The 21,005-nt window shown below is 43.1% G+C and overlaps 1 protein-coding gene across 1 annotated transcript in view; it reads right to left on the bottom strand.

Annotated features, from left to right (window-relative positions):
• Positions 1-21,005, bottom strand: part of FAM234B (family with sequence similarity 234 member B) — a 115,721-nt gene that overhangs the window by 82,398 nt on the left and 12,318 nt on the right. Inside the window, exons 2-3 of the mRNA XM_033929339.1 lie at positions 11,224-11,625; positions 3,053-3,148 (exon numbers count right to left, since the gene is read on the bottom strand). Of these exons, the coding sequence (XP_033785230.1) occupies positions 3,053-3,148; positions 11,224-11,625 (498 nt within the window). The remainder of the gene's footprint in view (positions 1-3,052; positions 3,149-11,223; positions 11,626-21,005) is intronic.

Consider the following 21,005-nt stretch of genomic DNA (forward strand, 5'->3'; position numbering starts at 1 on the left):
GACCCGAATGGTCCATCCAGTCTGCCCAACTTGATTCAATTTTAATTTTTTCTTCTTAGCTATTTCTGGGCAAGAATCCAAAGCTTTACCTGGTACTGTGCTTGGGTTCCAACTGCCAAAATCTCTGTTAAGACTTACTCCAGCCCATCTACACCCTCCCAGCCACTGACGCCCTCCCCAGCCCATTCTCCACCAAACGGCCATATACAGATACAGACTATGCAAGTCTGCCCAGTACTGGCCTAGTTCAATATTTAATATTATTTTCTGATTCTAAATCTTCTGTGTTCATCCCACGCTTCTTTGAACTCAGTCACAGTTTTACTCTCCACCACCTCTCTCGGGAGCGCATTCCAGGCATCCACTACCCTCTCCGTAAAGTAGAATTTCCTAACATTGCCCCTGAATCTACCACCCAAATTATGTCCTCTGGTTTTACCATTTTCCTTTCTCTGGAAAAGATTTTGTTCTACGTTAATACCCTTCAAGTATTTGAATGTCTGAATCATATCTCCCTTGTCTCTCCTTTCCTCTAGGGTATACATATTCAGGGCTTCCAGTCTCTCCTCATACGTTTTCTGGTGCAAGCCTCCTATCATTTTCGTCGCCCTCCTCTGGACCGCCTCAAGTCTTCTTACGTCTTTCGCCAGATACGGTCTCCAAAACTGAACACAATACTCCAAGTGGGGCCTTACCAATGACCTGTACAGGGGCATCAACACCTTCTTCCTTCTACTGACTACGCCTCTCTTTATACAGCCCAGCATCCTTCTGGCAGCAGCCACTGCCTTGTCACACTGTTTTTTCGCCTTTAGATCTTCAGACACTATCACCCCAAGGTCCCTCTCCCCGTCCGTGCATATCAGCTTCTCTCCTCCCAGCATATACGGTTCCTTCCTATTATTAATCCCCAAATGCATTACTCTGCATTTCTTTGCATTGAATTTTAGTTGCCAGGCAATAGACCATTCCTCTAACTTTTGCAGATCCTTTTTCATATTTTCCACTCCCTCTTCGGTGTCTCCTCTGTTACAAATCTTGGTATCATCTGCAAAAAGGCACACTTTTCTTTCTAACCCTTCAGCAATGTCACTCACAAACATATTGAACAGGATCAGCCCCAGCACCGAACCCTGAGGGACTCCACTACTCACTTTTCCTTCCTTCGAGCGACTTCCATTAACCACCACCCTCTGGCGTCTGTCCGACAGCCAGTTTCTGACCCAGTTCACCACTTTGGGTCCTAACTTCAGCCCTTCAAGTTTGTTCAACAGCCTCCTATGAGGAACTGTATCAAAGGCTTTGCTGAAATCCAAGTAAATTACATCTAGCATGGGAAAAAAGGTTCTGGATCTAGCGGCTGTGATGGAAGAGGCCGAGTTGGATTTAATGGCAATCACAGAGACATGGTTCACGGAGAACCATGACTAGAATATAGTTATACTAGACTATAATCTGTTCAGGAAAGACAGGGTAGGAAGAAAAGGAGGAGGAGTAACATTATATGTTAAAGAACATATTAAAGCCACACAATTGCAGGATCTGCAGGGCAAGGAAGAGGCACTGTGGATCAATTTGGAAAGAGGGAATGGAAAATGTATTTACATTGGTGTGATATACAGGCCTCCTTCACAGACAGTCGACAGAAATTTAATAGTAGACATTCAGAATATAGCTGTAAAAGGGAAAATATTATCAATAGGTGATTTTAACATGCCAGTTGTAGACTGGGCAATTAAGCCAGCTGAGAAATTTTTTAGGATTTACAGTTATATCAAAGTTCACCAAGTTATGCAAATCATTCCATTTTATATTGAAAATATTCTTCACCAAATTTTAAAGACAAATACTTGTGCTAACTTAGGGCATTATTACATTGTTTGAGCTGACAGCTGCTTCTGACTTCAAAGCAAAGCCATCGGTGACCTTAACCAGTCAGCAGTATAGTCTCAGGTTACAGTGGTAATGTTCTGATACAGCCAAGAGAGGCCTACAACCTGCACATGTTCTTGAGCTAGGGTAGAGAGCACACTTACAGTAGGTCTTTGATCTACATACAAGACAGTTTCAAACTGCTAGCAGAGCTATGATGTTTTCAGATCTGTGGCCCTGGTATTAGCAGGCAACAGCTGTAGAGGCACAGAGTCGTGCTGAATAATTATACTGAAAAGCTACCTTCAATAAAGGAGTTCCCTTTCCGTAATCTCTGTAGTTTTATCCTTTTCCTTTGACAAATCGCCACCCACCTTTGGTCAATGTTCATTTGCCGACTTCACTGATTTTCACCAAGTCTTTGCAATCATACCTCTGTACCGTCGGACTCCTCTTTCATTGATTTTTGCTCTTTTTTTTGCTGAAGACACAAGTTGTGCTCTTTTTCATTTGGGACTCCACAATTGGGGGCACCTGAATGTAACTCTCCTTGAACTACTAATGAAAAAGTGTGAGCTAAAATCCTCACTATTCCTCTCTTGCTGATTTTGTTGCTGTGAGGTTATGGCAGATAGCTAATCACAAATTCCAGATCCACCGCAACATTCATAGAGCGGTAGGGTACACACGGTATGTTAAACCACATGATGAGAGTATAACCGAGAACTACGCAAAAGGTAGTATGCAGGCAGGAAGTGAAAAAAGGAGAAACGAGGGAGCCAACTATAGAATCTTGAGCGACTCCAAAATGAGAGAGGGTTGGTTAATGAAACAAATACAAGTGCTTGTGAATAAGAGAGGAACAACTGGAGTTAGGATAGTAGGGGGTGCTCAAAGTCCAAGCAGAAAAGAGCTTTTTCTGACATTTGAGAGCCAAAAGAAGAGTACAGACCTAAGCTATATAAGTCCTCAAATCCAATTCTTGAGGTGAACAACCCAGCCTAGTTGTCAGGGCTTCCACAGTGAATAATATGCATGAGATCTATCTGCATGCTATGGAAACAATGAAAGCAAATAGATCTTATACATATTCATCGTGGAAATCCTGAAAACCAGGTTGTATTGTAGACCTCGAGAACTCTACTATAAGGTATTATCCACATGCCATATAGTTCATTACCTTGTGTTGTGTCATTCCAACGAACAGCGGAGGAAAGCAGAATATCAGGAACTCCATCGCTGTTCACATCAAACAGTTCAAGGGGAGACCACATGCCTACAAGAAAAGCCAGATATGAGTTTCAACAGCCCTTGTGCCACCAGTGAGTGCTCATCCTTTGTCAACATAGCCACCAGAAAAAAAGGTGGCAGACAGCCTGTCCCAACTTGCACAGGGGTCTGGGAACATGGCTGATTTCATGTTCCAAGAGACTTCAAACTTCTCATCAGTTTATGAATTTTTCTAGAAACAACTGGCAGATTTTTTAACAGCAATTATCTCTGCAAATTCTTTTCTTACACCTTTTCACTTACCACTTGATCTTCAACATGCCAACCTCGGTATGGTTTTGTATTCCCTTTAAAGCACTCAGAATGACTTACTCCAGCTCCTGGATCCCACCACCAATCCACCAAGCCATTCCTGGCAGCCCAAGTGCAACAACCAGTTAAGCATCAATAGTACGCACTGCAAAAACGCCACCATACCTCTAACATTTCTGGCATGAACAGCAACTCCCAACCTGCTGTCACGCCTGCGTTGGCTCTTCTTCTGATGTCACTTCCTGGACCCGTGCCTAGGAAGTGACATCAGAGGGAGAGCCCATGCAGGTGTGACAGCAGGTTGGGGGGTTGCTGCTCGTTCCAGGAATGTTAACAGAGGTATGGGGGAAGGGAAGCGGCACACAGCAGAAGGAGGAGGAAGGCACGTATAGGGGTAGGGGAATGGAGAAGAGGGCATAGGAGGGGCACCATCATCCCGGGCGCCTCTCACCCGCGCTACGCCCCTGAGGAAGACCTTTCAGTTTTTCATCTCCTACAATCCGAACCAATCTGAAACACCAATCAAGACAATAACTATGTTTATATGGCTCTCTGCCTGGATTGAATTTTCTTATAAAACTACAAACATACTTCTACAAGGAAGTTTACAGCCCACCAGATCTGAATGATGTCCTTCACCACCACCCTCCTCAGCAATTCATCACTGCAGGACATCTGCAAAGTGGCCATGTGGTCTGCATTACACACATTTGCTACCCATTACTGTGTATATGATCCAGCTGGGACCAATATGTTTGGCAGCAATGTGCTTCAGAGCATTCTACAATAATTTACGCTTCACTAACAGCATAACGAATAGCATCACTTTTCTCTGATGTTTGTTTTCTCCAGTGGCACATTCACTGTTGCGCTCAAAGTTCACTGTCAGAAACAATAGCATACCTATTCTCTGATGTTTTTGTCTTCACATAACAATTTCACTATGTTCTCAGTGTGTTCAGCTAATTTGCTGGCATGGCTTGCTCTTGTGAAAGCCTGTAATAAAGATGCGCTTTGTTTATCACTACTGAGGCACAGGCTATTCTTTCACGGCTGGTATACTATCCTGCTTCTACCTACCACAGCATAAAGAAGAATGAAATGGAGGGGGGCCTCAGGGCCCTCATTTCCACCCTTGCATCTTTAGCGTGGGAGTCACCTATGGGTGACTGGCTTATCCTGCTTGTACACGGAGAAAGTTTGGTTACTTTCCCTTATTGGAGGTTCTCTGTGAACAGTGGAATAAGCCAGCTACAGTAACCCCTACATACATATAGGTCAGCGGTCTCAAACTCAACCCTTTGCAGGGCCACATTTTGGATTTGTAGGTACTTGGAAGACCACAGAAAAAAAATAGTTAATGTCTTATTAAAGAAATGACAATTTTGCATGAGATAAAACTCTTTATAGTTTATAAATCTTCCCCCCCCCCCTCTGAAGACCTGTATGTTCCCCCCTTCTTTGCAGTATCCTCCAGCTTCCCCATGGCCTCCTGGTCTTAGTTTCAGCTAATTACCACAGCCTGCAGAGAGGATTGCTGGTGCTGTAGCATTCCTTGCAGGCTGCCATCGGCCTCCACAGCACGTTCTCTCTGCTGCGGTCCCGCCTCCTCCTCTGACGTCAGGGGCAGGATCGCAGCAGAGGGAACATGCTGCTGAGGACGACGGCAGCCTGCAAGGATCGCTACAGCATCGGCAATCCTCTCTGCAGGCTGCGGTAATTATCTGAAGGTAACAGCAGGAGGCCAGAGGGGAAGCTGGAGGACACTGCAAAGAGCGTTCAGCACCAGTACAGGCCGCGAGCCACAAAATAGTACCTGGTGGGCTGCGAGTTTGAAACCACTGCTCTAGGTGAACAAGCTATGGAGCAGTTCTGCATTGACATTATCAAGTGGTGGCATCACCTTTATGTGGCCGACATATCTCACTGTTCATGGAGAACCCCCGTTACAGGTAAGTGGCCTACATTTCTTCATGAAGGAGTTTCTGCCTTTCTTCAGTGTATAGTACAGGTTTAGTGGTCATATGAAATAGCTGTAAGAACATAAGAATACTAGATTGACCTTGAATCTCTAAAATTTCCAATCTTGGATGAAGGACAATGGGAGTATTCATTTCAAATTGGAGACTTTAGAGAATGTGGTCAGAAGACAAAAGATATACAGTGGTACCTTGGTTTGTGAGCATAATTCGTTCCAGAAGTATGCTTGTAATCCAAAGTGCTCGTATATCAAAGCAAATTTCTCCATAGGAAGTAATGGAAACTCAGGCAATTTGTTCCTCCCCCCCATATCTCTTCATCTCTCTGTCTTCTTGTAGTACAACACTTCTCCCACTCCCTGTTTCGGCATTTCTTCTTCCACTTCCCTCCCCTCTCCAACTAAATTCAGCATTTGTATTCCTCGCCCGCGGTTCACCTTCAAGCCTGCCTTTAGCTATCTCCCGCCAGCAACGCAGCATTCCCTCGGCCAAGCTCCGCCCCCCTTTTGATTCCACTTCCTGTTTCCGGCAGAGCTGGATGCTGCATAGGTAAAGCGGTGGTGCTGGGTTAGTGGGTACTGTTTGCCAGTGTCCGCAAAGTAAAGGTTTGAAGCCGGTTCCCGGGATGGGGTGGTGGCAGCTCGGTTTGGGGAGTGATGCACACGTACGTGCTTGTTTATTGAGTCAACGCTCGTTTTGCAAGTCAAAATTTGCTGAAGTGTTTTGCTCGTCTTGCAAAACACTCGCAAACCGCGTTACTTGCAAACCGAGGTTTGACTGTATGTATATGACAAAATAAATGTATGTGACAAATAAATAAATGTAGTTAATTGAGAAGATTTTTAAAAAAAACCACACATATCTAATTCCCTGAAGGGTAACCACACATTTACAAGGGTATCTAAGCATAAATGTTGTTCCCATTTGTAAGACCTGAGGTCGCAAAAAATAGAAATTGCTTTCTTCTCTTCTGGGTAGCCCTTGATATATTCAGATACATTCAAATTTTATGATTCATAGAAAAATTATCTGGATGCTTAAAAAACATTTTCAGCGACCAGTCTCTGTCAGAATCCAATGCCAATTGAACAAATAATGTGATCAAAGTCACTGTCTCCATATCCAATCTCTCTAGAAAAATTGTCAATTCCAAACTATCAATAGAAAGGCCTTGTTGATTACGGTAATAACTGGTTTGGTTTTTTTTCTTTCCCAGGGGAAAGAAACTGGAGACTGAAGGATAGGAGGATTCCGAAACTTTTAACACCTCAGATAAATATTAAAAAAAAAACAACAAATCAATTAGAGATACCGAGAACACTTTAGGAAATTTAATTAATCTGAGGTTTTGTCTTCTGACCACATTCTCTAAAGTCCTCAAAGTTTGCAACCTCAAGCTTCACAATGAAATTTAAATCCACTTTCAGGTTGTTTCTATTTTCCTTCAGAATTGTGAAATATATTAAAAGTCTACCCTTTCACTCCTCCCCTATTAATTGAGGACTAACAGTGCATAAAATAATTTTTCCTTTATTTTTTTTCTCTTTTTCTTACTAGAAAACGTATTTTAGCTTTTCATTTGCACTATTTATTTGTGCTTGACCTATTTTGTCATATAATTGAAATTTCAATAAATAAATAATGGAGAAAGAAAGAAGACCAATGGTCCATCTAGCTCAGTATTCTGCTTCCAGCAGTGGCCAATCCAGGTCACAATTACCTGACAGAAACCCAAATAGTAGCAACATTCCAAGCTACCAATCCCAGGGCAAGCAGTGGCTTCCCCCATGTCTGTCTCAAAATAGCAGACTATGGGTCTTCTATGTATCACTGTGTAACTGTGATGAGCTTTCATACACAAAAAAAATGCGATGAATTCAAAGTGTATGCAGAAGATGTGAAACTATGAGCGAACAAAATTAAGAATGCATGGAAAAAGCAGGCTTAATATAGTATAAGAGAGAGTAAATGTTACATAGGCTAAGACATACAGAAAATGGTGCTTGAAAAGTAGCACTTGCCCTTGAAAAGAGGCTTTTGAATGAGAAACTTTAGGCAGTCTTTAAGATTATGGAAAGCCTAGGAAAAATGCTTTTGGAGCATTTCCTGAAAGAAGAGTTATCTTGCTGCTGGATTTACTCTCTATCTCCAAAGCATAACAAAATTTGTAGCCTAATTTCTGAAGGAAAAGAAAGCTTATGAGATTGCTATGCGCATTCATGTGTGTATGGAAACTGCTGCTCATGTCTGTGTGGTGTCTTATCACACCACATTTGGAGGATTCAGACAGGGTTTGTTGCAAGCATATGCACACATGGATGTGTTTGTGTCCTGGAAAATAAGGTTCTGTAGTTCTGAAAGAAATGAGCATATGCCAGCACTCTAACTGACCCAGTTATTCCTGCCTTGAGCAGTAGTCATTATGTTTGATCTAAGGGATCCAGGGACAAAATAAAAGTTATGCATTATTTGAGTGAATTAATGATTTTGTGCAGGGAGGATATTAATGAATAATGAAGCATCTATAGGGGCTGCTATTCCTGCCTGTCTCAGAAATCTTTAGGTGACAATGACAAATCTCTTTCCCTTGGGGGAATTTCTCTCAAATATCTACTTTTATGGACAGTTTCTTTTAGGTTGGGGTTCTTTCTCTCTCACAATTCTTCATGAGAGTTTTATTTTGCAAGAATTTAGCCATAAATATTTTGAAAGAGTTCACACAACCTAACTTAAAGAAAATACTCAGCTCAATACCTCATACTAGAGAATGACACGGTGACAGAATTTGTCATCGTCCCCGTGAATAACCACGGGAAACTATCCCATGTCATTCTTTAGTGTCTATCTCAACCTCAGTCCTTCTACATCAGCATTCTTTAATGCAAGGCTTTTGAGGATCAGTAGCTATGCCCATTCATACTCTGATTCTTATGTGAGCCAAGTATAGGATAATGAAGCTATCGTGACATCACTGATGAGTTTGGCTCTGAGGCATTGGTGGAATGAGGCATTATGACATCACAGTCTCAGCTCTGGAATGTTGCTGCTCTTTGAATTGCTGCCAGGTACTTGGGACCTCGGTTGGCCACTGTTGGAAACAGGATACTGAACCTGATGGACTTTTGGTCTCTCCCAATATGGCAACGCTTATGGTCTTATGTTCTAACCATCCCATGTCATTCTTTAGTGTCTATCTCAAACTCAGTCAGCATTCTTCAATGCAAGGCTTGAGGGTCAGTGGCTCTGATTCTTCCCTCTCTCCTTAAAGAATGACATGGGGATGGTTTCTCGCAGTCATCCGCGTGGACAAGGACAGTGACAAATTCTGTCACCATGGTCATTCTCTACCTCGTACTAACTAACATACCACCACCCACCTACCTGGTTTGTCCCCCAAATCCTAATGCTCAAATTATAGTGAATTATTTTTATTGATCCAAAACAAGCAACACATGCATAGAACAATAAATCAATGACACAACACAACAGCTGGAAAAGCCAAAGTAATCCTGCCAAATGACCACTCCCCCAAACCCCTATTTTGATGAAAAATGCTTCCAAGTCACTTGCAAATGCCTCCAGAGAACCGTGTTCAAATCACGCACTTCCAGATGTTCCACGTGGGATAGCAACAACATGTTAGCATGCCAGACTTGCACACATTTAGAGGCTCCAGGGAAAGCCATCCCACCAAGCTAGTCTTTTTTGCCTTCAGCACTACTTTACACAGGAAATTTGTCATTGCTCTTGGCATAGCTACTGACGAATCACAAACTTCAAACAAAATATCTCAGACTTCCATCTGACTGAGCACGACCACCAGGCTGACACTACTGCAAGAAGCCGCTTCCAGAACCCAGGGATCAAATTATAGAATATTCTTCTCTCACGTACCCGAAGCATTTGTACTTCTATTAATGTTGCTAAATGCACGACATGACTGCTGAAACCTAAACTTACAACACTGAAAATTAATAGGAAGGTTACACTAAAGCTAACAAGCCAGAAAGAGATACACAATCTATAACCTTGAATGCAGATTTACACACCTTGGGCCAGATTATACATAGTCCGCCTAAAAAATTGATGCCGACTGGTGCGGAACTAAGTGCGATTATATAAAAGTTATATGCACCATATAGAATTGTGCTTAGTGCTGTCTAAGTGGCCTTAGGCGTTGCTGGGCGCCCTAAATTTAAGCACACTCTATTTATCCAGGTTGTCTTTGTCTAAATACCTGTGCCTAAGTCAAAAACAGATGCCTATAATCCACCCCCTAATCACACCCACTTTCCGATAGGCACTTTGGACTAGGGACTAGATTCACAAAGCAAACTGATCGTATATCGATCGGTTTGCGATCACTTTGCGACCCCGCTCCCATTCACTAGCCTTACTCCCGATCCGATTCCTGCCTGATCAGATCTGCGCATGAAAATGAGGGGGAATTGCATGCACATATAGGAAGGAAGCGGTTCACAAAAGAAAACTTCAGGAACACCGATTGGGCTGACCGATCAAAAGAAGCGACTGCTGGGGACCAGTCGTTCACCGCCTTTCCGACTCTCCTGCTCTCTGCCTGAAATCCCAGCCTTGCAGCCCTGAAACAATCCAAAAAGCGCCCAGCTCTCTGTCGCTCTCCTCTCTTCCGCCATGCTGCCCTGCTCTCTTCTCCCCTTGCCTCTCTGCCCTATTCTGCCATGCCCTGCTGCGAGCCCGTGGTTTTAACCCGCGGGTTAAAAACGGGGCTGCACTTCTCGCCACCAGCCCCGGCTGATCTCCTTCATGTCTCCTTCCCGCCCCGACTCCCCCATCCTTCCCCGCGAAACGTTTTTGTGGTGGTACTTCAAAAACACACTGAAGATCGATTCCACCTCCATGAATCAGACCCAAAATTTGGACAACATTCCACATAGATTTTCTTTTTCCTGAAAATATTCCACAGATTTTTTTTTCTATCTAACCAGTTTGCAGCAAAAAAATAAAAAAATCTATGCCGGGCCCTGAGGTCCAGCGCATACACAGACCATCTACATATGGTCTGCGCATGCGCTGGAATTGCTATAGAGCAGGGGTCTCAAAGTCCCTCCTCGAGGGCCAAAATCCAGTCTGTTTTTCAGAATTTCCCTAATGAATATGCATGAGATCTATCAGCATACAATGAAAGCAGTGCATGCAAATAGATCTCATGCATATTCATTGGGGAAATCCTGAAAACCCGACTGGATTCCGGCCCTCGAGGAGGGACATTGACACCCCTGCTATAGAGCGATTCAGGCAGGCAGATGGGGGCGTTTCTACGATCGTCCCTATCTGCATATTGGAGTTTTGTGAATTCATCGAACCTGCCCGGATCGGGCAGGTTCATGAATCTAGCCCTAGGTGCCTAACATCCAATTAAATCCAATCGACATCAGTTACGAGGTGCTAATTATTAGCACCAATAATCCTATTACTTAATTAAGTTAGTCACCTACATCGACTAGGCACGCCGATGTAGTCGCCTAACTTTAGGTGTACTTTATAGAACCTGGCCCCTTGTGTGCAATTCTGTACACGTAGGTTATATTAGCAGTTTACGTGATACCATTAATAAGTTCATAATTGGAGCTAAAGAATAACTGCTTACATTTACATCTAAAGTTAGGACTCAACTTGTTCCAAAACTGAACCAAATTCGAGATTGCACTACAATCTTCGCCAGCAATCTTCACCAGCCAATCACTACTGATTTTCAGGCAAATCACTACCGTGGTTGCACTTCTGTGGCATGAGGTGATCGTCAAAAAAATGAAAAGTGAAGGGTGCCCACCTGCTGCCTATGACTCACCTCTCTGCTGCCCCAGCGTGAGGCTCCATGTGTTGTGCTCATCTCTCATAGGGCATGGAATTAGGAAGGCGCACACCAACACCAGAACCACAGAGATGATGACAGTAAGGAGGAAAATGGCAGTCCGCACATAAGGCCACATGGGAGAGAGAGCTTTCTGCTCCAGCTCGGTGACCCCAGCCACAGATAGCCCATCCCCTTTGCAGGCCCCTTGTCGCTGGATCTCTTTTGGCAACCCAGTTTCCACATCCGAGTCCAGGTCCTGTGCCTCCCCAAGGGGGCTCTTTCCATTCTTCACCCCCCCTCCATTCTTCTGTATGTTGAGCACAAGGTCATCCTCGCTCTCATCGCTGTCTGCTTGCGTGAGAGGGTCATAGTCCCCCAAGTCATGGCTCTTCTTTCCTGGGAGGAAGAGAAAAGGGCGGACAGATTGTAAGCAGGAAGGGATAAGCTGCAGCCACACATAGAAGAACTTTATTATTGCGAACTGCAAATATTTTACAAAACCACATTTCCTTCCACAGTATTCCACAGAGATAAATTCTCCATCATAATGAAAGGACCATTTGCACAGTAAACAATCACCAAGCAAAAATATAAATAAAGAAAAAAAAGAACAGAATTATAATTAGTCTAATTACAAAGGAAAAAAAATAATTCTGAACAGTGTCACAACAAGCTATATGAGAGACATTGTGAATGGTATGAATTCCACTCAAGTACTTTACTGACTTCTCTAGCAAAGAGAGAGAATTAGGTCACAGGGAGGGCACATTTTTGTTTTTTTTCTAAACTTTTATTATTAATTAGTAATCCTAAAACAGTTATATGCATTAAAACTCCATGTGTCAAAACCCCTCCCTCTCACACAATACAGCAGGTGCCCTAATTATCCTTGGTATAGTGGTTAGAGATCCAGCTTCAGAGTTCAAACCCTGCGCTGCTCCCTGTGACCCTGGGCAAGTCACTTAATCCTTCACTGCCCACCGGGACAGATAGGGAAAATGCTTGAAAGTACTTGTATGTAAACCACTTTGAGTCTGGTTCCATTCCCTTTCCTTTCCCCATCTTCCTCCAGTTGAGATAAATGTCCCATATTTTATGGAATGCAACCACTTGACCAGTCCGAAGTGCAATTAACTTAGGGCTCCTTTTACAAAGGTGTGCTAGCGCACAGTTCTTCAACCGCCGGTCCGCAAAAAAATCTTGCCAGTCTGCGAAGGATTCGGGTTCCCGCCGCAACGAAAGGTGCCAGCGTCAGCTGACTTGCAACTTCCTGTTGCCGGCGCTGTGCCGGGACTCCTGCCTTCGCCGGGACTCCTGCCTTCCACTGCATATGCCTCCTGCCTTGTCTCCGCACCTCCAGACCAGCAGCAGCAGCTCTGTGTGCTTTTAACTTCGGCACAGAGCTGCCCCTAAGCAGTAGTTTAGCGCGGTTTCATGAGGCAGCCTCGGGGCCTTTGCTAGGCCGGCCCGCTTCAATGATGCGATGTGGGCGGGCCTAGCAAATGCCCCGAGGCTGCCTCATGAAACCGCGCTAAACTACTGCTTAGGGGCAGCTCTGTGCCGAAGTTAAAAGCACACAGAGCTGCCGCTTGCCTAAAGACTCTTGGGCTGCTGAAGGAGGGCAAAGAGCAGCTGTCCTGGAGGTTTGTCTTCCTCTCACCTTTGCAGGTCCCTTTTTTCCACCTTTTTTTTTTTTTCCTTCAAACGGCAACGGGCCTCAGCATCGACATCAACTAAGTTCCACTGTTCCTTGCAAGCAGTTCTGCTCGGCCAAAGCTTCCCCTCTGACATGAGCCACCCTCAGGGGAAAGAAAGTGACCCGCAAAGGTGAGGGGAAGGGGGGCAGATGATGGAAGTTGGGGGGGGGGAGAGAGAGAGAAGGGGCAGATGATGGAATGGAGGAGATGAGAGAGAGAAGGGGACTGATGATGGAAGTGAGAAGGGAGAGAGAGCAGAAGGCAGATGGATGTCAGTTGAAAGGGGAGAGCAGATACTGAATGGAAGTGGGGAAAGAACACATACTGGATGGAAGGAGAAAATAAATAAAGGGGGAAGAAAATAGTAAGATAATGGAGGAGTGAGGGAAAGGGGTGACAAGCTGTGGGTAGACACAGTGAAAAGAGGGAAACAGGACTAAATAGTAAGAAAGAATTTAATTTAGATGGAGGCAGAAAATAGAAAAGGAAGACCAGAGAAGAAAAGGGAAGAGAGAGCAGAGAACAATATCAGATCTGAGTGGAGGAAATGAGATGCTAAAAACCACAGGGGGGAGGGAAGGACAGAGATGCCAGACCATGAGGGAAACAGAAGGAAGATGATGGATGCCAGACCAAATTAGGGGGGGGACGGATGGACAGGAGGAGAGATGGCAGGAAAAGACAGACAGTGAATGGAAGGGGCAGATGCTGGACTGATGAGACAGAGAAGGTTATCATGCCGCTGTACTGGGCCATGGTACGCCCTCACCTAAAGTACTGCGTCCAGCACTGGTCACCGTACATAAAGAAGGACACGGTACTACTTGAAAGGGTCCAGAGAAGAGCGACTAAGATGGTTAAGGAGTTGGAGGAGCTGCCGTACAGCGAAAGATTAGAGAAACTGAGCCTCTTCTCCCTCGAACAGAGGAGATAAGAGGGGACATGATCGAAACATTCAAGATACTGAAGGGAATAGACTTAGTAGAGAAAGACACTATTCACCCTCTCCAAGGTAGGGAGAACGAGAGGGCACTCTATAAAGTTGAAAGGGGATAGATTCCGTACAAACGTAAGGAAGTTCTTCTTCACCCAGAGAGTGGTAGAAAGCTGGAACGCTCTTCCAGATGCTGTTATAGGGGAAAACACCCTCCAAGGATTCAAGACAAAGTTAGATAAGTTCCTGCTGAACAAGAACATTCGCTGGTAGGGCTAGTCTCAGTTAGGGTGCTGGTCTTAGACCAGAGGGCCGCCGTGTGAGCGGACTGCTGGGCATGATGGACCACTGGTCTGACCCAGCAGTGGCAATTCTTATGTTCTTAGGGCAGACGCTGGATGGAAGAGAGTGAAAAGGCAATGAAAGCAGAAATCAGAGATGACAAAAGGTAGAAAAAAATAATTTTATTTCTATCTTGTGATTCAAATATATCAGATTTGAAATATGTATCTTGCTAGACATAACTGGGGAGTGCAAAGCCCAGGCAGTGCTTCTTTAGATTCCAGCTGGCTTAGGGCTCTCTCTGACCAGGGCGCAGTTGCCCTAGTTCCATTCCCCTAACACCATTCCTGTCATGTGTGACTGTGGTATTCTGTTACATGATATTTGTGTAGCATTCTGTAATAATTTGGCTTATTCAGTTTTCTTGATAGTAGAGGGGGATATATGTGAAGGGGAGGGGAGACAGGGGTTTTGTTGATCTTTGCCCTGTATTATTTGTATTTATAAAATGACAATTGTATAGAATATTGTTTCTTTTTATACTTTAATAAAATATGTTCAATATAAAATCATAACTATTTGAGGCTTGTGCGGATGAGATCAGATGTTTTGTGGGACCGAGCTCGCAGGGACAGGGCGGCGATGGTTTTTAAAAAAAATTTCAGTCTTAGTAGTTTGCCAGTCCATGAAATAATTATTTTATTTCCGCTGGTCCATAGGTATAAAAAGATTGAAGAGCACTGTGCTAGCAGTTTTAGCTTAGCGCGTGCTGAAATGCCGCGCACACTAGCCGCTACCGTCTCCTTTTAAGCAGGTGATAGTTTTTAGGCTAGCGTGCATGCACTAAAAACGCTAGCGCACCTTCGTAAAAGGAGCCCTTAGTCATTTGACAAAACATAGTCCCTCTTGCATACCTCTACTTGTACAGAAGGTGTAAACAGCTGTTTCCAAGCCACTAACTACTAAGGCTAGTTTGCTTGCGGTACAAAGGGGGGAGAAGAGGGGAATGGGATTTGTATATCATCTTTTTGTGGTTATGCATTCAAAGCTGTGGGCAATTGGGAGGATTAGCAACTTGCCCAGTATAATAAGGAGCAGCACTGTGATTTGATCTCACAGCTGAGCCAGCAGTTCTACCACTAGGCCACTCCTCACCTCATGTGACTGGTTGCAACAAAGTGTTGTTTTTTCTTTATTCCAAAAGGCTTAAAGCAGGGGTGTCTAACCTGTGGCCCGAGGGCCGCATGCGGCCCAGTGAAGTATTTTGTGCGGCCCCGGTCAAGGACGATGCAGTGTTTTCCTCTGCCGCCCCCGGTATTTACCGTCTTGCTGGCTCCCTCCTCTGTCTTGCTGCAGAGTTTGCACGTTTATGCAGCCCCAGAAACATTTTTCGACCAATGCGGCCCAGTGAAGCCAAAAGGTTGGACACCCCTGGCTTAAAGTGAAGCAAGTAATGCTCTGCCCTGGCAGGATACCTTATGTGAAGTATTGATGGAACAAAGTCAATATCTCAATCCAGTAAGAAAGGGGCAAGCCCAACAGATATGGTACATATAAACAGTTCACACTCACACCAACACAATCCACAGCCATGGCCAAAGATTTTAAGTAGCCTATGAGGGGTATGATACCATGAATACAAAATTTTATAACTATTTCTCATCATATACTAAGTAGTTATAGAAACTTTCAATAAATATTAGAGGGGTATGTCTGGGAGGGTACAATTTTCAAGCCATTTCAACAGGCAAAAATATTGGTTACCCACAAAACTGGGCTTTTATAGAACTGCCTGCCCTATGTGTGGGTAAAAAAAGTATATGCGTAATTTGATGCACAAGCATCCATTCACAATCCTGGGAATGGGTTTTCATGGGATTTGGAACATACATACTTTTGAATTTCCAAAAGTATACCTGCATTTTTACTCAGAAAAAGTATCCATACAAATTGGCAGAGTGGTTGCTAGCGAGGCCTATGCAATTGTCAATGTTTTCTTTTCTGTGGGAGTTTTCTCCTTCTATGCTAAAAAACAGATAACTTCCATTGTGGTAGCAATAGCATGCACTTAATTTTACTTTGAAAATCCTGCAAAGTCTGGAGAGTGAAAAGTGCACACATGCATTGTACTAAAGCAGGTTCTTATAAGAGAAAGCAAAGAGGCTTTATCTGTACAAGAACAGGCCCTGTGTATTCTGAAAACCTCTCCCATGTCAAACAAAACTAGCAAGTCAAAAGTTGTTTGTTTTTTTTAAATAGTCCTAGGTTTACATTTTGTGAGGTTTTCAATTTCAGGATTGGCAAAAATTGACACAAAAGTTTTCGTTAGCATTACGGACAGACTTCCATGCTAGCAGTGGAGAACATCTCAGACCTGTCTTGGAGACACTATTTGTTAGTTAAGTTGTCAGAATATCCACAGCAAAATAAGTTAAATCTGCATGCGCTGAACTCCAGTATATGAAACTGATCCAATACATATTCGCTGAAAACCCAAATGGTTGTGGGGTCTGCAGGAAGCCCTAAAAAGGGTAGTAAATTACATGATACAAGTAGTGAACAAGGAGTATCTTTAACCAGCTGGTTGGCAGAAACTCAAAATACATAGCCTGTAAAGGGATGGATAGACATGTGCTGCTTCATGCAAAATTTCAGCAGCTAATAAAGTTATGATTTAAATCACCTGTCATTTGTATTGCCACATTTATAGCTATCCTCTCTCTTAGGGGTCTAGACAAAGCCTTTATACAGCCAATTCCCGTTTACAATTTTCACTCAATGTTCTATGCTATCCCTAAAAAGAATACAACTTATTTTATAACACAAATATCAAGTATCTTATCTACATATCCCCATCTCCTAACCTAAGTTGGCCATCAAAAAACCGACCACTTGTAAAGCCAACACTTCCTCAATGATTTTCTCCATAAAAGGGAGTTTGCAGATAGGATAGAAAGTGTCCAAGACACTAAAAAGAAAAAAAAAAGTTGATTTTGATGCAAGTAGTATATGCCTACGGTCTGGCTGCCCTGGTAAGTCTGATCTTGCTATTGGAAGCTAAGAAGGGTCAGGCTGGGCTAATACCTGGATGGGGGACCACAGGGGAATACCAGGTGCTGTAGGCTTCAGGGCCCTATGTTGGGCAGCAGCAACAACATAGTGGAGCCACACACGGTACAGGAGAAGGCAATAACAAACCACTCCTGTACTTTGCCTTGAAACATCGCAGGGAGGATGCCTCACTTGTGCAGGCAGCCATGGGTCAGTGGTTGACTCGACGGCATACACACAGTTAAGCCATAGACCTTTTTAGCATATTGGGGAAAACTCCCTCAGATAAGAACATAAGAAATGCCCGCACCAGATCAGACCGTGGGTCCATCTAGTCCGGTGGTCCGCACCCGCGGAGGCTCAGCTAGGTGTTCCCCGATGAGGACCTTGGTCACTCGTATCCCTTAATGTGTCTTGCAAGATGTGCGTCCAACTTGCCCTTAAATCCTAGAATGGTAGTGACAATTGTCATAGGTCTCTCTAGCAACCCTTCTTCTGCTCCTTTTATTACAGTAGGCAAACCCAGATCAAGTTTTCGACTGTAAGCTCTTTCGAGCAGGGACCATCTCTTGAGTGTTTAATGTACAGAGCTTCATGTGTCTGGTAGTGCTATAGAAATAAACTGTAGTAGTAGTAAGTTTACAGTGTGCAAATTTCAACTTCAACAGAAACATCTCCAGTGAGGAGTACGGTAATACCACAGAGAAAAATATGTTCACAATAGTTTGGCATCACCAAGAAGTTCACTTTCTGATTCTGGACCTACTTTTATCAATGACAGCAACTTTCCCAATATTCTGTTTGTCTCTCTCTGACATGGCCACTAAAGCATCATTAATAAAACTTTTAAAAAAAAAAATTCTTTATTCATTTTAAAACTTTCATCAAGTGTACAAATATTATATAATAAATATATTTAGCTTGAGCACTTGAACATCTTATCATTATATCTTATAATTAAAAAAATGTAACCCTCATCCCACCCTCCCTCAAAACCCTCTATTCATTATAAGATCATATAATTTGAATCCCACCCCCCACCCAATACTGAATGGTGTGTAATTAATAGAAAAATGGCATTTAATCATGACAGAAAGATGTTAATGGCTCCCATATTTTAATAAATTTTTTATAATTTCCATTCTGTACCGCTGTTGATCTTTCCATTCTATATATGTGACATACTGAGTTCCACCAAAAATTAAAATTAAGCCTACTGTGATCCTTCCAGTTATTAGTAATATGTTGGATGGCAACTCCAGTCAAAATCATTAAAAGTTTGTTGTTACACGCTGATATCTGACTTTTTTCTCATAGACATTCCAAATATCACAGTATCATATGATAACGCTACATGGTTTTCCAATAAACAATTTATTTGATCCCAGATTGAGTTCCAAAAGGCTAATATATGGGGACAGTAGAATAAAAGATGAAGTCAGTATTCAGTGATGCAGCTGCTCCATAGAGATAAGTGGAGGATTTATTCATTTATCTTTAAAATGAATTTCAGATGGTTTGTTTGCATAGGACACCGAGTACATAACAGTAACGTAGTAAATGACGGCAGATGGACATCCGATATAATAGAAAGTTACATCAGATGTAACAGAAAGTTACATCAGAAGGATGGACTCCGGCAGAAGGACTTCCCAAGAGAAGGCATGAGCAGACTGGCAGCGAGGGCTGAGAACGTCTGGTACTATGTGTGTTGCTTCTGCCATTGGACCCACACTGTTTTCTAACCCATATTATGTGGGTGGGGGGGTACTGCCACTGCTGGCGGACCCACATGTGGGAGGAGGGATGCTGCTAGTGATGGATTGGACCTGGTAGGGAGCTGGAAGCTAGAAGGAAGGCCCAGAATGGAGAGAACACTGGACCCATTGGGGGGGGGGGCAGTTTGACTTGTTGAGGCTGGAGCTGAAGGAAGGGAAGATAGAGAGGTTGCTGGCCATTTGAGGTGGGGGTGGGGGCTGGAGAGAAGGGAAAAGAAAGAGAATGCTAGCCACATGGGTTGGGGGTGGGGCCTGGCGGGAAGGAAAGAGAGAGGGTGCTGGTCCTTCACAAACTGCCAGGGGTAGCTCAGGTCAGAGGAGAACATGAGGGGACAGGCAGAAATTTTTCCTTAAGACTGGACCCTTGTGGGGTGCTGGACCTGCAGTGAATAGAGATAAGGGAAGGTACACAGATGGAAATTGGATGGTGAGCACAGAAAAACAAGAAAATGTCAAATGGGCAGGAGACCCTGGCGAGTGAGTTAACAGAAGACAAACAGAAACCAGAGCCTGGGACCAACATGATCTGAATAATAAAAATGATCAGACAACAAAAGGTTGGAAAAATAATTTTATTTTCTATTTTGTGATTACAAGACATCAGATTTGAAATGTGTATCCTGCCAGAACTGATATTAGACAAGTGAGACAGCTGCTCAAATGTACATTAGTGAAACAACCTCCTACCTCTACCAAATGTATTTGTAGACAGAAGAAATATGGAAAACATGTAAGACTTTTACAAGGTACTAATTATGTCACTAACCAAAAATACAAAGCTATTAATAATTAAAAACAAACAATGGAATCCAATATATATACAGCATATAATATATATGTGAGTGCATATTACTTTGTGGCTTTAACAAATTTAGCCAGTTTTTATTGCCCACCCCAAAAAAATTGCAAGCAAAAAAATGTGCAACTGGATAGCAATTAAAAAAGCCAGCTCTACGAAAATATGATCGAGTGAGTGGTTAGAAAGCCAGTTCTTCAGATGGCCTAAGAAATTCTAGAGGTGTAATTCCACAAAGAATATTAAAAAGGAGATAAGATTGTAATTTTTCTTAACTTTGTTCTTGGTTCCTTTTCTTTGGTCCCAGGTCCATTTCTCAGAGGCAGTGAGGTTTGTAGCATAATAAGATAAGAGATAGGTGCGACTTGGGAAAAAAAAGAATAATTTATATAGAAATAGACTTATTACAAATTACAAATGTACAGTACTTAGAAAGTTGTTATAGAGCTGCTTCTGTGTGTGCATCACATGGTGCACCTGTTCCTCTAATGTGGCTTGTGCATAAGTGAATATATGTCTCTCCTTCCATAGGTGGCTGAGGCGTGGAGTGTGTGTGGAATGGCTATCCGAGCATGAAAGTCTATAGGTATGAATGCGAGTGGGTATCTGAATGTCCTGTGTGTATCCTGTGTTTTTATACCTGAATTAACACTTCCAGCACCTTCCTGTGCCATAATTTGATTTATTTAATCTGATGTCTCCTGATTACCAAGGAGAAGTAAATTCCTTCGAAGGCCCAGTTCTATGACATGTAAACTAATCCTATCAGGTAGGGAGAGATCCTGTCTACCTATACTGATATCACCAGGTGTCAAGGGAGGGGGGATGGATGTTAAGAGCTGCCCGCAGCTTAGACCCAGGATACTACAACGTTATGCTGACAGAGATGAAATTCATCTGTTTCCCAGAGACTTGCACTGCCATAATGCACGTTCGGTGCATGTGTCCTTTTAACCAGTGGGTAACTTACAAAAGTTAAATACTATGACCAGCTTTAATGGGGTCATGATGCAATTTGAAATGTGAGGATACCAAGATTATTTTTTTAGTTATAAGTACATCGCTAGTAATTTGATATTATATTAATTAATTCAATTTATTTTTAAAATTTCTAATCCGCTTATCAACTAAGCGGACGACTGTTATAAATTCTATGATTATTGGGTAGATATTAAGCGTGGTTTAAGCAGGCAGGATAGGCTGCAGATATTCAGTAGCATTTAACTGGGCAGTGCCAC

This window comes from Geotrypetes seraphini, chromosome 2 (genome assembly GCF_902459505.1).
Source record: "Geotrypetes seraphini chromosome 2, aGeoSer1.1, whole genome shotgun sequence".
In the NCBI taxonomy this organism is placed as follows: domain Eukaryota; kingdom Metazoa; phylum Chordata; class Amphibia; order Gymnophiona; family Dermophiidae; genus Geotrypetes; species Geotrypetes seraphini.